This window comes from Balearica regulorum, chromosome W (assembly GCF_011004875.1).
Source record: "Balearica regulorum gibbericeps isolate bBalReg1 chromosome W, bBalReg1.pri, whole genome shotgun sequence".
Lineage (NCBI taxonomy): Eukaryota > Metazoa > Chordata > Aves > Gruiformes > Gruidae > Balearica > Balearica regulorum.
Genome location: NC_046219.1, coordinates 28199188 through 28218071, shown reverse-complemented (window position 1 = coordinate 28218071; position 18884 = coordinate 28199188). Strand labels below are relative to the sequence as shown.

Genomic DNA, 18884 nt, shown 5'->3' with positions numbered 1-18884 from the left:
AACCCCAGCGATGAGCATTGACACTACTCAAACCCCAGTAACAGGCAGTGCAGTTGAACCAAAAAAACAACCCATGCTGGTATCAGTCTCCCCTCTACGCAAGAAGAAATACACAAAGAAATCAGTTCGCTGATTAAGGGATGATGATGAACCAGGACCATCACTAGAACAGGAGGAAGATGCAGTATCAGAGGTAATCACCCAATCCCTGTCCCTGAGTGAGCTGCGAGATATGCGGAAAGATTTCAGCCATTGTCCAGGGGAGCACATTATTACCTGGCTGCTCCGATGCTGGGATAATGGGGCCAGTAGCCTGGAATTAGAGGGCAGGGAGACCAAGAAGCTGGGATCCCTGTCTAGGGAAGGGGGCATTGACAAGGCGATTGGGAAAAAGACACAAGCCCTCAGCCTCTGGAGGCAACACTTATCAAGTGTGAGGGAAAGGTATCCCTTCAGGGAAGATATCATATGTCGGCCAGGCAAGTGGACCACCATGGAGAGAGGTATCCAATATCTGAGGGAATTAGCTGTGCGGGAGATGGTTTATTATGACCCGGACAATGTGCAGTTGCCCGCAGATCCAGATGAAGTCCAATGTACCTGACCCATGTGGCGGAAGTTTGTACGGAATGCACCATCGTCGTATGCCAACTCACTGGCAGTAATCGACTGGAAAAGTGAAGAGGCACCCACAGTGGATGAAAAAGTCTCTCTTCCTCCCTCATCTGGGCTGTGGAGAAACTGTCCCCGAAGGTCCAGCAACTTGAAGAGAATATGTCCTACTCCCCACCTTTAAGGAGCAGTATCTCACCTATGAGGAGTAAGCATTTCTCTGCTCAAGAGAGAGGATATAGAGGGTACACACCACGAGGCACTCTGTGGTTTTACCTGCGTGACCATGGAGACGACATGAGGAAGTGGGATGGAAAACATACCTCGACCCTAGGGGCACGAGTACATGAGTTGCAAGGCAAAACAGTCACAAAAGGGGATTCTTCCAGGAAAAATGCCACTCCAGTTTCCAGCGGCAGTCTCCCAGACTGAGTGAAAGGCCCGATCGCACTTATGATCCTCTTGCAGGGACTTCTAAGTCCTTTTTGCAAGAAGTGAGTAACAAATGCGATGAGCAGGATTAGAGGGACCCTGCCTCCAGCCAGGTAGAGGAAAGGGACAAGCAGATTTATTGGACTGTGTGGATCCGATGGCCTGGCATGTCAGATCCACCAGAGTGTAAGGCACAGCAGACACCGGCTTGGGTCACTCACAAAGCCCCTGAGCCATGTTGGCGAACTGGAGGTGGTCACAGCAATGGAAGCAGAGCAACTGGCAGCGTAGAAGCAAATCCATGTGGGCTGCCGCATTATGGCAAGATATTGCTGCCCAACTAGAGAAGCTGGCTGTAGAAGTACATCACGTAGATGCCCATGTACCCAAGAGTTGTGCTGCTGAGGAACATTTAAAAAAATACAGCAGGTGGATCAGGCTGCTAAGATTGAGTTGGCTCTGGACTGGCAACATAACGGTGAATTATTTATAGCTCGGTGGGCCCATGATACCTCAGTCCATTAAGAGATGCAACGTATAGATGGGCTCGTGATCGAGGGGTGGACTTGACCATGGATGCTATCTCACAGGTCATCCATCAATGTGAAACATGTCCTGCAATCAAGCAAGCCAAGCGGGTAAAGCCTGTCTGGTATGGAGGACAATGACTGAAATATAAATATGGGAAGGCCTGGCAGATTGATTATTCAAACCCACCAAGGCAAGCGCTATGTACTTACAATGGTGGAAGCAACCACTGGGTGGCTGGAAACATATCCTGTGCCCCATGCCACTACCCCGAACACTATCCTGGGCCTTGAAAAGCAAGTCTTGTGGTGACATGGCACCCCAGAGAGAACTGAATCAGACAATGGGACTCATTTCCAAAACAACCTCATAGACACCTGGGCCAAAGAGCATGGTATTGAGTGAGTGTATCCCATCCCCTTTCATGCACCAGCCTCCAGGAAAATTGAATGATACAAAGGGCTGCTAAAGACTATACTGAGAGCAATGGGTGGTGGGACCCTCAAACACTGGGACACACATTTAGTAAAAGCCACCTGGTTAGTCAACACTAGGGGATCTACCAATTGAGCTGGCCCTGCCCAATCAAAACTTTTAGGTACTGTAGAAGGGGATAAAGTCCCTGTAGTGTGCATGAAAAATATGTTGGGGAAGACAGTCTGGGTTATCCCTGCTTCAGGCAAAGGCAAACCCATCCATGGGACTGCTTTTGCTCTAGGACCTGGGTGCACTTGGTGGGTGATGCGGAAGGATGGGGAATTCTGATGTGTACCTCAAGGGGATTTGATTTTGGGTGAAAATAGCCAATAAATTAAATTGTATGATGTTAATTGCTAAATAACCCTGCTATTGTATGTCATCACTACTACAATTGCTATATGCTGTATCAGTGGTATTACAGTAAGAATCACCCAAATTAATGAAGAATGAACTTTGATGAAACTGAGCAAAGAGAAGTGATGATGAAACTAGAACTGTCTTCAGCAACCAGTGCCCAACAACTTCCTTGAAATCAGCATCTTCAATGCACAGACTGCAAGTATGGACTGTGCCAGATATGTGAGCTCTGGATGCAGCATGCAACAGTCCAACACCACACACCATCTCTCCTGCCCTGAGAGACTGTTATGACAGATGGAGCCCTAAGTCATGGAGTAAATGAACTCAATGGACATTTTAGAGGGATGGTTCGTAGACTAAGGGAATGATATCTCTCTGTGTGTGTATATATATCTCAAAGACAGGGGAAGTGGTGATGATTAATTGGAAAGTGTAATCTGGGCATGACGTAGATGGTATAGAATAAGAGGTGGATAATGTCCTGGTTTTCAGCTAGGATAGAATTAATTTTCACAGGAAGCTGGGACAGGTGACCCAAATTAGCAAAATGGGACAGTCTGAGGTCTGAGTGTGTGGTTATGTAGGGTTGTCGGGTGAGAAATTGCATTGTGTATCACCCATTTTGTGTATTCTAAGTACTGTTGTTATTTTCCTCTCCCTTTGCTGTCCTAGTAAACTGTCCTTATCCCAGCCCATGAGTTGCGGGGGAGGGGCAAGGAGTGAGGTAGCGGCCTCGTGGTGGTTAGCTGCCAGCTGGGGCTAAACCACGACAACTTATAATGCGGTTTGCATAATTTTTAAGAACTTGACCTTCTCGTTTACATTAATCAAGCAGGTTTCTATTTACAAATCATAGTCTGAGAAATAGTACTAATATGTTGGGATATTTAAAAGATACTTGAGCTTAGGTTCTCCGTTGTGACCGAGGCACTGTAAAAGAAAAAAATAGGTAGGAAATTGGACTTTGTCTACCGGATTATCTGCTTCTCCCAGATATCCCTGTTGTAAAGTAAGTTTTTTAAATTTGCTGGACCAGTTTGTTTTGCAATACAATAAAAGCAATAAACCTAGTTTTCTTAAATTACCATTTTACTTAGTGGACTGTCATGGTTTTACCCCAGCTGGCAGCTGAGCACCACGCAGCCGCTCACTCACTCCCCCACATCGGGATGGGGGAGAGAATTGGAAAAGTTAAAGTGAGAAAACTCGTGGGTTGAGACAAAGACAGTTTGATAGGGAAAGCAAAAGCCACGCGCACAAGCAAAGCAAAGCAAGGAATTAATTCACCACTTCCCATGGGCAGGCAGGTGTTCAGCCATCTCCAGGAAAGCAGGGCTCTGTCACATGTAACGGTTACTTGGGAAGACAAATGCCATCACTCCGAACGACGCCTCCCCCACCCCCCCCATCCTCTTCCCCCAAGCTCCTTATAAACTGAGGATGACATCATATGGTATGGAATATCCCTTTGATCAGTTGGGGTCACTTGTCCTGTCTGTGTCCCCTCCCAACTTCTTGTGCACCCCCAGCCATCCCCCTGGCAGGGCAGTGCAAGAAGCAGAAAAGGCCTTGACTCTGTGCAAGCACTGCTCAACAACAATAGGTCCATAGAACAAAAACATCTCTATATTTATAATCAACACTGTTTCCAGCACAAATCCAAACCATAGCCCCATGCTAGCTACTATGAAGAAAATTAACCCTCTCAGCTGAAACCAGGACATGGACACAAGTTTTTAATAGTTGACTTAACTCTACCTGCTATTTATTGTTAAACTGTTCTTTCCAAGAATTTTCAACAGTGATCCCCAGGATTTTGTCTTGTCATCTTGTGCTTTGAGCACATATCTGAAATCCACCCTAAGGCACTGGAATACTTGGAAGGAGTCTAACTACACAATTATGTTAATATATTTACTTTACTGACACACTAAACATTTTTAAGAGAAGATACATGTTAATTAAAACCTAAATCTGATGTCAAAGCATGTTGACACTGTTACTCAGTCTTCAGTTTCCTGGTTTTTTGCTTGTTTATAGAACTACCCCTAAATTGTAGTTAAAGGAAATAACTGCCTTTAACAAGTAGGGTTTTCAGATGAATTGTAATCTAAGAATATTGGTGAAAATAATTGAGGTCTATGGAAGAAACTTCCTTCTGTCACTTATATGCATAATATATAAATATCTATTTCTAATATTAAACTTAAGTGGTGCTCTCTTGTCTCCAAAATTTTGAAGTAGTTTTGTTTCTTATGCTCTAGGAGGGTCCTAATAGTCTGATTAATGAAGAAGAATTCTTTGATGCTGTTGAAGCTGCTCTCGATAGACAGGATAAAATGGAAGAACAGGTATTGATACTTGAAAAATGTGTTAATGATGGGCACTTCGTGGAAGATGTATATGACTTAGTCCTGGGGTACTTCTCCTGAAACTCTAGATATTTTATACTGACACTTATATGTGTAATTCACTACTTAATATTTGTACAGTTAAATATCATTGCCTAACACTAATTTTGAGAAAGTGACTTCACAGCTTGCATAGAAAAGGATAGTATAAATGTTAAGCTAATTCAATGTCTCTGGTTTCTAATTCCTAAATAAGTGTATTAGTCCTGTATAAAACTTTTATCTTTATATGTAACTGATGCCCTGTGCAAATAAGAATATCAAATACTGTTTTTCAAAACCTAATTATTGCTCTTTTGACTGTAGCAGTATGTAAAATAGGAAAGACATAGTTCTGTTAGTGTTTGTTTTTTATTAAAAAATTGTGTAGGCTCTGCTATTTCTCTAACTCATTTCTTGAATACACTGCAGTGACAAGGATCAAAAAGGGATAAGATGCATGTGATGAAATATATAGAATATGACAACATATAGTAGTGTATAAAATGAGAGGAAATAACAAATTGATGCCTCCTTTGTCTTAAAAGTGTTTAGGCTTGTGAATATAGTGAATACAATGACTTGTTTAAGAATTATAAGACTTTCTAGTGGACATATAGCACCCAACAGAGTTTATCTATGTTGGGGTTTCTTAGCAGAGAGTAAAAGTTTTGAGTGACTGTTGTACTACTACATGGATGCAACATCCTTAATGCTGCCAATCTATTTTCCTTAACCTGGAAATACACCTTGAAGTATAGGTGAGTGGGTAATTCAGTCTCTAGGCCCATTCACTTCCTGAGTACTCCAGCAGGATGACAACTTCATGTCTGTCATGGACAGCATTAGTTGTTGTAACCACTATATAGGTTGAGGACGCCTCACTCCATTTCATAGTCTGCGCAGTAGCAGCTGACTACCAATAATTAAACCTATTTTGTTGCAGTCCCAAAGTGAAAAGGTCAGATTACACTGGCCAGCATCCTTACCTTCTGGAGATGCATATTCTGCTGTGGGGACTCATAGATTTGTCCAAAAGGTAAGATATTTCTCATGATCTCCTCTGGATAATCAGCTGACTTATATTTCTATATAATATTTTATATGGATAGGTAAGATTGATTTTTTAATTTTATTATTTTTTTAGATGGTTCTGGTATAACTTTCAATGATTTACTCATTTTCAATTGAAGTAGCTGGAATTGAAGAAGGACTGTTTTCTGTCTTGGCTCAAAAAATACTGATTTCAGTATCTTTTTAGAATACTCTTGACTTGTATCAAGCTTCTCAGTCAGAGACGATATTAAAGGGAAAAAAATCCCAACTTGCTAACCTCAGTGTTTTTAAGATACCTTCACCAAAATTCATTTAATTAATTAAAAAAAAAGTAATTAAAATATCCAGTCTCTTGCATTAGTATCAGTTGACTTTTTTCAGTTTTACTGGAAACACTATGCTCTTCTTAGGGCTACACTGGGAGCATAATACATAATAGGTGCATGAAATCAGAATTCACTGCTGTGCTTGCTGCTTATGGTGCTTTTGTTCTCCTTTTCTTCATTATCTTGTGTTTGCAAGTTGGTACTGAATGCTCTGTTGTGCCTTTGTTCTGATTACTTGTTTTTTTCTTTGTCTCTGGTAGCCCTATAGTCGCTCTTCCTCCATGTCTTCCATTGATCTAGTCAGTATCTCTGATGTTCACAGATTCAGCACCCAGGTACTGTATTAATGTGTAGAGTGGGGGTTGCTTATCTTTGCTGTGTTTCCTCCTCTTCTCTAGAACCTGGGTTTTTTGTTACATAAATCACTGCTTGTTTTAAACTAGTATGTTGAGACAAAAAAAGGAGTTCTCTAGTCCTATACTAAATGGTTGTCTTTTTACATTCTGCTTGCATGCATATCACTTGTGCAGGGGCCCAAATCTTGTGAAACTTGGATTGATTTCAGTAGTTTTAATAAAAATGCCTACAACTTGAAAATTTTGCATTTCTGATTATAATAAAAGTAATAAAATAACACCTGTTTTGTGTGGGCTGGAGATAGTCTTTGCTTCAAATTGAATAGGGTTTTTTTGCTTTTAAATCAAAGGTTTAATTTTGTCTTTAAAATTTGTTTGTCACTGGTAATGACATTAAGATACTAAATGTTAAGGTTCTCTATTATAATTTTTTACCTCTACAACTAGTTTTATTACTGAAAGGTCATAAAGTATGTTGTTAACAAACAAGAATGTGGGTATGAGAATTTTTACCGAACAGTTCCAATATATTCAATTATCCTTCAGAAAATGTCTGACATCCTGAATATGTGAATGTAGTCGAAGTGATATAATCCAATAATGTACAAAATTACTCTAGGTGCTTGCTCTGAAGATCCTAGTTTAGAGTTAAATTAGATAAGTGAGTTCATGTGTTTGGTCTTTATTCTCAAAAAAAATGTGTTCAGACATAGCATTCATGCTATTCGTTTCCTTCTGCTGGGGTCCATATGTGATTGTGAATATGGGGCTTCCTGCTGGGATCTATTGTTTTGGGTTTTGTTTGTTTGTTTTTTAAATTATTAGCTAATACTGCAAACAGCTTGCTTCTTCAAATAGAAGGAATGGATTATCTTTTGATTAACAGAGCCTGGAATCATACTACCTGCAGATCTTATCCCCAGCTTTCTGTTAAGAACTTGCTTATTGGACTGAAATCCCAATACTTGCCTTGACCTATTGCAGTCAGTTAATTTCTGGACATTGAACTTATCGCAAGGGGAAAAATATGCAGGTCATTGCACAACACTGATAGGCTCATCTACTGGTACTCCAGTAGTCACATTAGTAATTCAAGTTTGGTTTTGTTTGGGAGGAGGGGGGAAAATCAAGTGATAGGAAGCAAGTTTTATTCCAAAGATAGAATTGGTTGTCTGTCAGGCTATGGGTACATGGGTACATTCCAGTCTCAGCAACAGGCACTGCAGCTGAACCAGAGAACCAACCCATACCAGTATCAGTCATCCCTATACAGAAGAAGAAATGGACACAAAAGTCAACTTGTTTAGTAAAGGATGATGAAACAGGGCCATTATGAGAAGAAGAGGAAGAGACAGAACCAGAAATAACCATCCAATCCCTATCCCAGAGTGAGCTGCGAGATATACAAAAAGATTAGGCAAGCAACTTGTCACCTGGCTGATGACATGCTCAGATAGCTGGGCCAGTAGCCTGGACTTAGAGGGTAGAGAAGCCAAGAAGCTGAGATCCCTGTCTAGGGAAGGGGTCACTGACAAGGCGATTGGGAAAAAGACACAAGCCCTCGGCCTCTGGAGGTGACTCTTGTCAGGCATGAGAGAAAGGTATCCCTTCAGTGAAGATGATGTATGTTACCCAGGCAAGTGGACCACCATGGAGAGAGGTATCCAGTACCTGAGGGAATTAGCTGTGTGGGAGATGGTTTATTATGACCCGGACAACGTGCAGTTACCCATAGATCCAGATGAAGTCCAATGTACCCGACTCATGTGGCAGAGGTTTGTAAAGAGTGCACCACTAGCGTACGCCAACTCACTGGCAGTAATAGACTGGAAAGGCGAAGAGGAACCAACAGTGGATGAAGCGTCTGTCCAACTCCAGCAACATGAAGAAAATCTCTTCCTCCCTACAGGCCTGTGTCTCAGCTGTGGAAAGACTGTCTGAAAAAATAAAAAAAAATCCTGTTGAAGAAACTGGCCCGGAAGGTCTGGCAACTCCAAGAGGTTACGTCTAATTCCCCGCTTGTACAGACCAGTATCTCAACTATTAGGAAAAAGCGTTCTTCTGCTCAAGAGAGAGGGTATAGAAGGTATACACCACGAGGCACACTGGGAGGAGCGGCTAACACACCAGAAGGCTGTGCTGCCATTCAGCGGGATCTGGACAGGCTAGAGAGTTGGGTGGAGAGGAACCAAATGAAATTCAACAAGGGCAAGTGTAGGGTCCTGCACCTAGGGAGGAATAACCCCAAGCACCAGTACAGGTTGGGGGTTGACCTGCTGGGAAGCAGCACTGCAGAGAAGGACCTGGGAGTCCTGGTGGACAACAAGCTCTCCATGAGCCAGCAGTGCGCCCTTGTGGCCAAGAAGGCCAATGGTATCCTGGGGTGGGTTCAGAAGAGTGTGGCATGGCCAGCAGGTCAAGGGAGGTTATCCTCCCCCCCCCCGCTACTCTGCCCTAGTGAGGCCACATCTGGAGTACTGGAGACTCTAGTTCTGGGCTCCCCAGTTCAAGAAAGACAAGGAACTACTGGAGAGAGTCCAGCAGAGGGCTACAAGGATGATTAGGGGACTGGAGCATCTCTCTTAGGAGGAAAGGCTGAGAGAGCTGGGTCTGTTTAGCCTGGAGAAGAGTAGACTGAGAGGGGATCTGATCAATGCTTATAAATATCTAAAGGGTGGATGTCAAGAGGATGGGGCCAGACTCTTTTTAATGGTGCCCAGCGACAGGACAAGGGGCAACAGGCACAAACTGGAACACAGGAAGTTCCACCTGAATACGAGTAAAAACTTCTTCACTTTGAGGGTGACAGGGCACTGGAACGGGTTGCCCAGAGAGGTTGTGGAGTCTCCTTCTCTGGAGATATTCTAAACCCACCTGGACACGATCCTGTGCAACATGCTCTAGGTGAACCTGCTTTAGCAGGGGGGTTGGACTAGATGATCTCCAGAGGTCCCTTCCAACCCCTACCGTTCTGTGATTCTGTGATTCTGTGAGGCACCCTGTGGTTTTACCTGCGTGACCACTGAGAGGACATGAGGAAGTGGAATGGAAAACCTACTTCAAACCTAGAGGCACAGGTAGATGAATTGCAAGGAAAAGCAATCACAAAAGGGGATTCTTCCAGGAAAACTGCCTCTCCAGTCTCCAGCGGGCAGTTTCCCAGGCAGAGTAGGAGGACTGATCTTACTTCTGATCTTATGGAAGAAGCTGCTGATTCATATTTAAAAGAAGTGAGCAACAAGGATGCGATTCGAACCCACGTGCGCCACACAAATCCATTGGTTGGTAACAAATCCTATAGTAGTCGCCTACCTTTTAGGTGGAAAAAGTTATTAGTTATTCTATCCGGCTATGGGTGCACGGCCAGTTCAGTGTAAGGGAAGCTCATAGTCACTAAAATCAGTGAACCTTCTCATTTTCATCTCTTAGTCCTGTGATAACATTTGTGGATCTATATGGTAAACCTGAGTATCAGAGCACTAGTGTGGCTGAAAATCTAACTATTTAAAAACAAATCTGAGGTTGACCAGGTCCTTATCACAGTAATGCAAATTGACGTTAAAGATCAGGGTCAAATGGACTGGATTATGAAGTCAAGGTGTCGCTCTTTTCAGCAGCTGCAGGGATTATACTATGTAGAAACTACTACCTAGTGTCTTAGGATGTGGTTTCAAGTTAACTGACTCACTGCAGAAAGGATGATCTTGGTAACTGTCATGGTTTAGCAGGCAGCAGCTAAGCACCACGCCCACCCCCCCCCCCCCCCCCCCCCCCCCCCCGATGCTCCCTAGTGGGATGGGGAGGAGAATCGGAAGAAAAAGGTAAAACTCGTGGGTTGGGATAAGGATAGTTTACTAGGACAACAAAGGAAGAGGAAAACTTATAACAATATACAAAGTGGGTGATGCACAATGCAATTTGCTCACGCAATGACAGGACCCAACCCTCACAGGACCACACACTAAGCTGGTACTAGGCCCTTTTTATGCTGAGCATGATGTCGTAATGGTATGGAATACCCCCTTTGGCTAGTTTGGGTCACCTGTCCTGGCTGTGTCCCCTCCCAGCTTCTTGTGAAAATTAACTCTATCCTAGCCAAAAACCAGGACACTAACTTACAAGAAACCTACTCCTCTCTGCCCCCTCCTTCCCCCATATTTTCCTTAGAACAAACTTTTGCCAGATCAGTAAGTCAGTCCACCTGCTCTGGAGCTTCATTGCTAGTGAACAAGCAGGTGAAAGACAACTGAGAGCATGAAGAGAAAAGCAGCACGCCTTTTGGTGACAAACTGCTGTGGACCTTATTAGTAGGAAATTGGTCTCTGTCCCCAGGCTGAGGATTTGGCTTTTGGAAAGGCAAGCTAATATCTTGATTCTGAATAAATGGGGCTTGTTTCTAGACTTCATTCATACCAAGGGAATTTTGGTATTAGTAAAAGGTCAAGTAGAAACTTGCAGTTTTGTTTTTAAGATTGAGAAGTGTAAATGTGTATTCTGACAGGAGCTGGATCTTCAGTGTGCCTTCAGAAAGGCATTGATTTGTCTCTGCCACTTGAGCGGGAGGTTGTGGGCTTAAAACGCTGCGGATGTTCTGCAGATCACTCTCCTCTTTTAAAGGACTATCAGATTTTAAAATAGATTGAGCTGTTCTGAGGGCCTTTTACGTGAACTGCTTACTTAATGCTCAGGCCAAGGCTACATGGGCTAGAGGTTGCAAGTATTTTTGCAGGCCATTTCTGTAGTCTCTCAGGAACCCAGAGGTAATAGCGTGGCCTCCCCAGTGGGAAAGAAGCTGTGAATCTTGACTCTGTGGCTAATGTGGTACGTGAAATAGGTGCAGGCTGACAGACAGCGACCAGCAGGTAGATCGCAGTTTGGACAGGTAGTATGCACAAGGCAGTTGTAGGCCCTGCAATTACTTGGCCAAGTAGCTTGTTAGTGAAAACCAGCATTCACTCCTTTGAAAGCTGCAATGACGATACCTCTCCTTCCCCAAACCTAAGGGGAAGCTGTCTGAAAGATGTTGCGTTAGCAGGAATGAAACTTTATCAGAAAATGCCTTTCAAGCTTTCAAAGGAAGTCAGTGGGTTAAATGCTGAACAATGCCAAAGGCCTTAAACTGTTTAGATTCCACTCCTGTGAATGCCTCATTCTCTTCTTTCTTTGCTGTTCCCCTCCTCCCTCTGTGTTTAGCATAAATCAAAAAGCAGCAAAATACAAACCAATGATATAAAAGCCAGTTTTGTCCTTAATAGATTAGGAGAAGAGAGATAGGGACCTGAAGGTGTTGCAGGTAAAGGTTGGGAGCATGGTGAGGATTTCTTTCTCGAGCTAGTAAATTGAATATTTAAATAGCCCACATTCTTAACTGGCTTGGATTGTACTGTCATTGTGTCACTGGAAAAAAAATATTAGAAGAGTATTTTGTGGGAAATCTGTTAGTAAGTGGTAGGAAAAGATGGCCTGTCTAAAAGCAGAAGCACAAATCTTGCAGGTGTTTATAGCTCATTATAACTTGAAAAAAAAAAAATCAAAGAAAACTCCCCAAACTGGACTGATAACTTGTGTTTCTGTAGAGAAGTCTATATTTAAAATAAGATAAAGTATAATTTCTATTGAAAGGATTTTATTTTTATGTTGTACTTTGAGGATTTTGACTTGATTCAGTTACTTTTTTTCTTCCTGATCTTAAGTGTATTGCCCAAAGAGTACGTTGTACAAACAAAATTACTGCTTTAAATTAAAAGCGGTATCAATTCTGTATCATATCAGAAAAAGGTCATTAAGTATTCTTTAATTTTGCTTTATACTTGTACTACTTAGTTATGTTTTATAGGTTATAAAGCCTAGTGTGCATATAAAATATTTTTGTAAGAAGTTGTGCAAAAACCACTTATAGGTTCAGGCTATTAATCTTGTGATTGTACACTTCTTAGACTAATCTGTATGTTAGTCGATTGACTAACCTTTGCTTGCAGTGCTTTTTCTTTTTAAAAAAGGTATTTCTAGTAATTCAGGAAAATAGGGTCAATTACATGGACTTATTTGCTGTGATGAGTTTTAGTAGTTGTCTACTTTCTAGGTGGAAAAAGTTATTGTTTCCAGCACTTGTAAACATTATACAGCAATGGATACTTTATATTTTTGTCTCTATTTTTATTTGGGGGAGAGTAGGATTTGGAAATGGGGGGGAGGAGGGGGGCACGGACACAAAAGAAACATAGAATAAGACTGTAGATTTAAAATAAAAATCCATTTCCTATCCCACCACCCATTTTCTTGCACGTTATTTGTAACAAAAAAAACCCCAAAGAGGTAGTCACGTAGCTTGATAAAAATGTATCAAATATTTGGCCTTTAAGAAAAGCACGCGACTATAGTGGAGTCTCTGCATCATCGTAATTTTTTGGAATGTAAACATTTCCGTTCTGTTTTTCTAGCTGGCAACTGTGCAAAGATGCCATTGAAACAGAATAGGCATGCTTTGCTCATGACTGTTTCCTTCACTGCTGTTTCAATATGACTTCTGATATGCATTCACTTTTTTAGAGCTTGTCGTCTGTCTCTCTCCCCGCGCTTTTGTTCAGCTTTTTTCATGCTCTTCAGTGAATATTGACTTTCAAGTCTTACAATGCATTGTAATTCTAGTTGGAGATAACGGAAGTAATTTCCTACATGCTGAAATAAAACTGTCTTAGGTAGAAATAGTGAGTTTTGACAGTTTAGAGGTGCAAAGGAAGGATAGGGAAGTACCCATAAAGAATGAAGTTGGAAGTTGAATCAAGATTTTTGGGGTTTGTTTCTGAAGGCCAGAAGTATCTGCTTGTTCTTAACCTGTGGTAGAAGGCGTTGTTGTTCAGCTCCTGCACAAGATTTGAAGTACTGACTTGTGGCTTCCAATATTGTACAGTCCCCTGCCCAAGAAGATGGAAGGGATGATTTAAAAAATGTGTATTTTTTCCTTTAAAGGTGGAAGAGATGGTACAAAACCATATGACATATTCCTTGCAAGATGTAGGAGGAGATGCCAATTGGCAGCTAGTGGTAGAAGAAGGAGAAATGAAGGTAAGCATATGGGTTTTTTGCTTAATTGATTGTCCTGGTTTTGGCAAGGATAGAGTTAATTTTCTTCCTAGTAGTTGGTATAGTGCTGTGTTTTGAATTTAGGATGAGAATAATGTTGATAACACACTAATGTTTTAGTTGTTGCTAAGCAGTGCTTACACTAAGTCAAGGATTTTTCAGCTTCTCATACTGCCCTGACAACGAGGAGGCTGGGTGCGCACAAGAAGCTGGGAGGGGACAAAGTTGGGACAGCTGACTCCAACTGACCAAAGGGATATTCCATACCATATGATGTCATGCTCAGTCTATAAACTGGGGGGGGGAAGTTAGCTGGGGGGCTCCTGCTCGGGAACTGGCTGGGCATCGGTCAGTGGGTGGTGAGCAATTGCATTGTGCATCATTTGTTTTCTATATTCTATTATTATTATTATTCCTTCCTTTTCTGTCCTACTAAACTGTCTTTATCTCAACCCACGAATTTTAGTTTAAAAGCCAATGGCCATAACATTGATTTATTTGCTCTCAGTTGTTGTGCTGGTTCTCGGAGTTGCGTTATGTAACACCTTACTTCTTGTATATGTTCCCTGTGGTGCTGTTTATCACCTTTGGGGGCTGGATTGAAGTTATCATTTTGCTGTACTGTGTAACACTGGCTTATGATATGATAAAATTACTGGTCATGAGACTAATCCGGTATTTGTACTCAGCACTGCCTTCATCTCCATACTTTGGGAGCCATCTTGCGGAAAGCATTAAAAATTACACCCTTTACCTTTTCTCCTCGGAGAGCCAATTTATGAGGGAGACAAGGGGGGGACACTTTCCCTGCTCCTTCAACTTCTCCTTCTGGCAAGTCACAATAGCTCTTGAGAACTTTTAATATCCTTGGGATGTTCAAACCAGCATGTTCCTATTGCTATGTCTCCTGAATGTGTTTCAGGTCTTGTTCAGGGTTGAACAACTATTTAAGAACATCACCCAGAGATCTGCCCCGAGGCTGGATAGTTATGAGTGGCCGGGCGTGTGGGATAGTATGGGCAAGTACCCAGGACAGTGGGCACCTCTGATGTTTTGGAACTTCACCCCTGAACAAGTGCAGAATCCTGAAAAACTAGTAGAATATTTGGAAAAGGTATGCTGTCACCCTGGCAATTCCAGAGAGAAACAAGTCACTGCAACACGTTGGGGCCTGGCCCATGCCTACCGAGCCCTGTTGAAGACTATTCAGTACCCTCAAGGGGAAGAGAAAGTCTCTGGATCCGACGACAAAACGACAGGCACTGCAGCTACTCCAACCCCGGCAACAGGCACTGCAGCTGAACCAGAGAACCAACTCGTGCCAGTATCAGTCATCCCTATACAGAAGAAGAAATATTGGAAGCGAAAGTCATGTCCCTTACTAAGGGAAGAATGGGCAAAGCAGACTATTCTGAAGCAGGGCCATCACGAGAAGAGGAGGAGGAAGAGGCAGAACTCATAAACAAGGCGGTAACCACCCAATCCCTATCCCTGAGTGAACTGCGAGCCTGGATGGAATACAGAGAATCATAGAATCATTAAGGTTGGAAAAGACCTCTAAGATCATTGTGTTGGTTTTGCGTGGCAAGGTTTTGGTAGCAGGGGGGCTACAGGGGTGGCTTCTGTGAGAAGCTGCTAGAAGCTTCCCCTGTGTCTGATAGAGCCAATGCCAGCCGGCTCCAAGACGGACCCGCCGCTGGCCAAGGCCAAGCCAATCAGCGCCTCTGTGATAACATATTTAAGAAAGACAAAAACAGTTAGAGAGCGCTTTTGCAGCCAGAGAGAGGAGGGAGAAGATGTAAGAAACTCTGCAGACACCAAGGTCAGTGCAGAAGGAGGGGGAGGAGGTGCTCCAGGCGCCGGAGCAAGATTCCCCTGCAGCCCGTGGTGAAGACCATGGTGAAGCAGGCTGTCCCCCTGCAGCCCATGGAGGGAGGATGAGGGGGTGTAGCGATTCCACCTGCAGCCCGTGGAGGACCCCACGCCGGAGCAGGTGGAGACACCTGAAGGAGGCTGTGGCCCCGTGGGAAGCCCGCGCTGGAGCAAGCTCCTGGCAGGACCTGTGGAGAGAGGAGCCCACGCCAGAGCAGGTTTGCTGACAGGACTTGTGACCCCGTGGGGGGACCCACGCTGGAGCAGTCTGCTCCTGAAGGTCTGTACCCCGTGGAGGAGACTCACGTTGGAGAAGGTCGTGAAGGACTGTCTCCCATGAGAGGGACCCCACGCTGGAGCGGGGGGAACAATGAGTCCTCCCCCTGAGGATGAAGAAGCGGCAGAAACAACGTGTGATGAACTGACCGTAACCCCCGCTCCCCGTCCCCCTGTGCTGCTGAGGGGGGCGGAGGTTGAAGCCGGGAGTGAAGTTGAGCCCGGGAAGATGGGAGGGGTGGGGGGAGGTGTTTTTAAGATTTGGTTTTATTTCTCATTCCTCTACTCTGTTTTGCTTAGTAATAAATAAGATGAATTCCCTCTCTAAGTTCCATCTGTTTTGCTCGTGATGATAATTAGAGAATGATCTCTCCCTGTCCTTATCTCGACCCGTAAGTTTTTTTTTTTCATTGTACCTTTTCTCCCCTGTCTAATGAAAGAGGGGAGTGATAGAGCGGCTCTGGTGGGCACCTGGCCCTCAGCCAGGGTCAACCCACCACAATCATCAAGTCCAACCATCAACCCAACACCACCATGCCTACTAAACCATGTCCCAAAGTGCCACGTCTACACATTTTTTGAACACCTCCAGGGACGGTGACTCCACCACCTCTCTGGGCAGCCTGTTCCAATGCCTGACCACTCAGCCGGCTGTCAACCAGCACCCCCATGTCCTTTTCCGCCGGGCAGCTTTCCAGCCACTCTTCCCCAAGCCTGTAGCGTCACATGTGGTTGTTGTGACCCAAGTGCAGGACCTGGCACTTGGCCTTGTTAAACCTCATACAGTTGGCCCATCGATCCAGCCTGTCCAGATCCCTCTGCAGAGCCTTCCTACCCTCAAGCGGATCGACACTCCCGCCCAATTTGGTGTCATCTGCAAACTTACTGAGGGTGCACTCAATCCCCTCATCCAGATCATTGATAAAGATATTAAACAAGACTGGCCCCAAGACTGAGCCCTGGGCAACACCGCTTGTGACCGGCTGCCAACTGGATTTAACTCCATTCACCACAACTCTCTGGGCTCGGCCTTCCAGCCAGTTTTTTACCCAGTAAAGAGTGCACCTGTCTAAGCCATGAGCCGCCAGCTTCTCTAGGAGAATGCCGTGGGAGACAGTGTCAAAGGCCTTACTAAAGTCCAGGTAGATAACATCCACAGCCTTTCCCTCATCCACTAGGCGGGTCACCTGGTCATAGAAGGAGATCGGGTTGGTCAGGCAGGACCTGCCTTTCATGAACCCGTGCTGGCTGGGCCTGATCCCCTGGTTGTCCTGCACCTGCCTGGTGAGCGCACTCAAGATGAACCGCTCCAAAATCTTCCCCGGTACCGAGGTCAGGCTGACAGGCCTGTAGTTTCCCGGATCCTCCTTCCGGCCCTTCTTGTAGATGGGTGTCACGCTGGCAAGCCTCCAGTCGTCTGGGACCTCCCCTGTTAACCAGGACTGCTGATAAATGATGGAGAGTGGCTTGGCAAGCTCCTCTGCCAGCTCCCTCAGTACTCTCGGGTGGATCCCATCCGGCCCCATAGACTTGTGAGTGTCCAGGTGGCATAGCAGGTCGTTAACTGCTTCCTCCTGGATCATGGGGGGTTTATGCTGCTCTCTGTCCCTGTCTTCCAGCTCAGGGGGCTGAATGCCCAGGGGACAACTGGTCTGACTATTAAAGACTGAGGCAAAGAAAGCATTAAGTACCTCAGCCTTTTCCTCATCCTTGGTGGCCATGTTCCCCTCTGCATCCAATAAAAGATGGAGATGCTCCTTGGCTCTCTTTTTGTTGTTAATGTATTTGTAAAAACATTTCTTGTTATCCCTTACAGCAGTGGCTAGATTGAGTTCTAGTTGGGCTTTTGCCTTTCTAATTTTTTCTCTGCAGAAAGAAATTTCTCTCTCGGCTGTAATCCATGCGGGCACATTGTCACCTGGCTGTTCCGATGCTGGGATAACAGGGCCAGTAGCCTGAAATTAGAGGGTAGGGAAGCCAAGCAGCTGGGATCCCTTTCTAGAGAAGTGGGCATGGACAAAGCGATTGGAAAAGGGGCACAAGTGCTTCAGCCTCTAGAGGCGACTCCTGTCAGGCATGAAGGAAATTTATCCCTCCAAGGAAGGTGGTGTATGTCACCCAGGCAAGTGGACCACCATGGAAAGAGGTATCCAGTATTTGAGGGAATTAGCCGTGTGGTAGATGGTTTATTATGACCTGAACAATTAGCAGTTATCCAAAGATGCAGATGAAGTCAAGTGCACATGACCCATGTGGCGTAAGTTTATACAGAGCACACCATTGTCGTAAACCAACTCATTGGCAGTAATGACCTGGAAAGATGTAGAAGGACAAACGGTGGATGAATTGGCTGGCCAACTCCGGCAATATGAAGAAAGTCTCTCTTCCTCCCTCAGGGCGTGCGTCTCGGCTGTGGAGAAACTGTCCGAGAAACTATCCCGGGAGTTCCAACAATTCAAGGAGGATATGTCCTACTCCCCACCTGTACCGACCAGTATCTCAGCTAGTAGGAGAAAGCGTTTGTCTACTCAAGAGAGAGGAGATAGCGGGCACACACCACAGACCACCCTGTACTTTAATCTGCGTGACCACAGAGAGGACATGAGGAAGTGGGATGGAAAATCTACCTTGACCCTAGAGGCACGAGTACGTGAGTTGCAAGGAGAAACAAACACAAAAGAGGGTTCTTCCAGAAAAATTGCTGCTCCAGTTTCCAGTGGGCAGTTCCCCAGACAGAGTAGAAGGGCTGATCGTACTTCTGATCTTAACAAAGGGGCTTCTGATTCATATTTACAAGAAGTGAGTAACGAATACTATGACCAGGAGTAGAGGGGCCCTACCTCCAGCCAGGTGGAGGAAAGGGACAACCGGGTTTACTGGACTGTGTGGATTCGATAGCCTGGCACATCAGACCCACAGGAGTATAAGGCTCTAGTGGACACCAATGCGCAGTGTACCCTAATGCCATCAAGCTATAAAGGGGCAGAACCCATCTGTATTTCTGGAGTGACAAGGTGTATTGGGTCTGGCTGAGATGGAGTTAGTTTTCCCCATAGCAGCCCTCATAGTGCTCTGCTGTGTATTGGTAGCTAGCAAGGTGCTGATAACACACC

The 18884-nt window shown here is 44.4% G+C and overlaps 2 protein-coding genes across 6 annotated transcripts in view; one reads left to right on the top strand and one right to left on the bottom strand.

Moving 5' to 3' along the window:
- The window catches only part of LOC142599156 (3-hydroxy-3-methylglutaryl-coenzyme A reductase-like), a 695832-nt gene that overhangs the window by 572180 nt on the left and 104768 nt on the right, over positions 1 to 18884 (bottom strand). The window lies entirely within an intron of this gene.
- The window catches only part of LOC104641364 (ceramide transfer protein), a 141260-nt gene that overhangs the window by 102849 nt on the left and 19527 nt on the right, over positions 1 to 18884 (top strand). For 3 of the 5 annotated variants that reach the window (XM_075738974.1, XM_075738971.1, XM_075738972.1), the window contains 4 exons: positions 4677 to 4763; positions 5749 to 5841; positions 6445 to 6519; positions 13510 to 13605. In XM_075738974.1, the coding sequence (XP_075595089.1) occupies positions 4677 to 4763; positions 5749 to 5841; positions 6445 to 6519; positions 13510 to 13605 (351 nt within the window). The remainder of the gene's footprint in view (positions 1 to 4676; positions 4764 to 5748; positions 5842 to 6444; positions 6520 to 13509; positions 13606 to 18884) is intronic. The other 2 variants (XM_075738973.1, XM_075738975.1) reach the window with 1 other exon arrangement.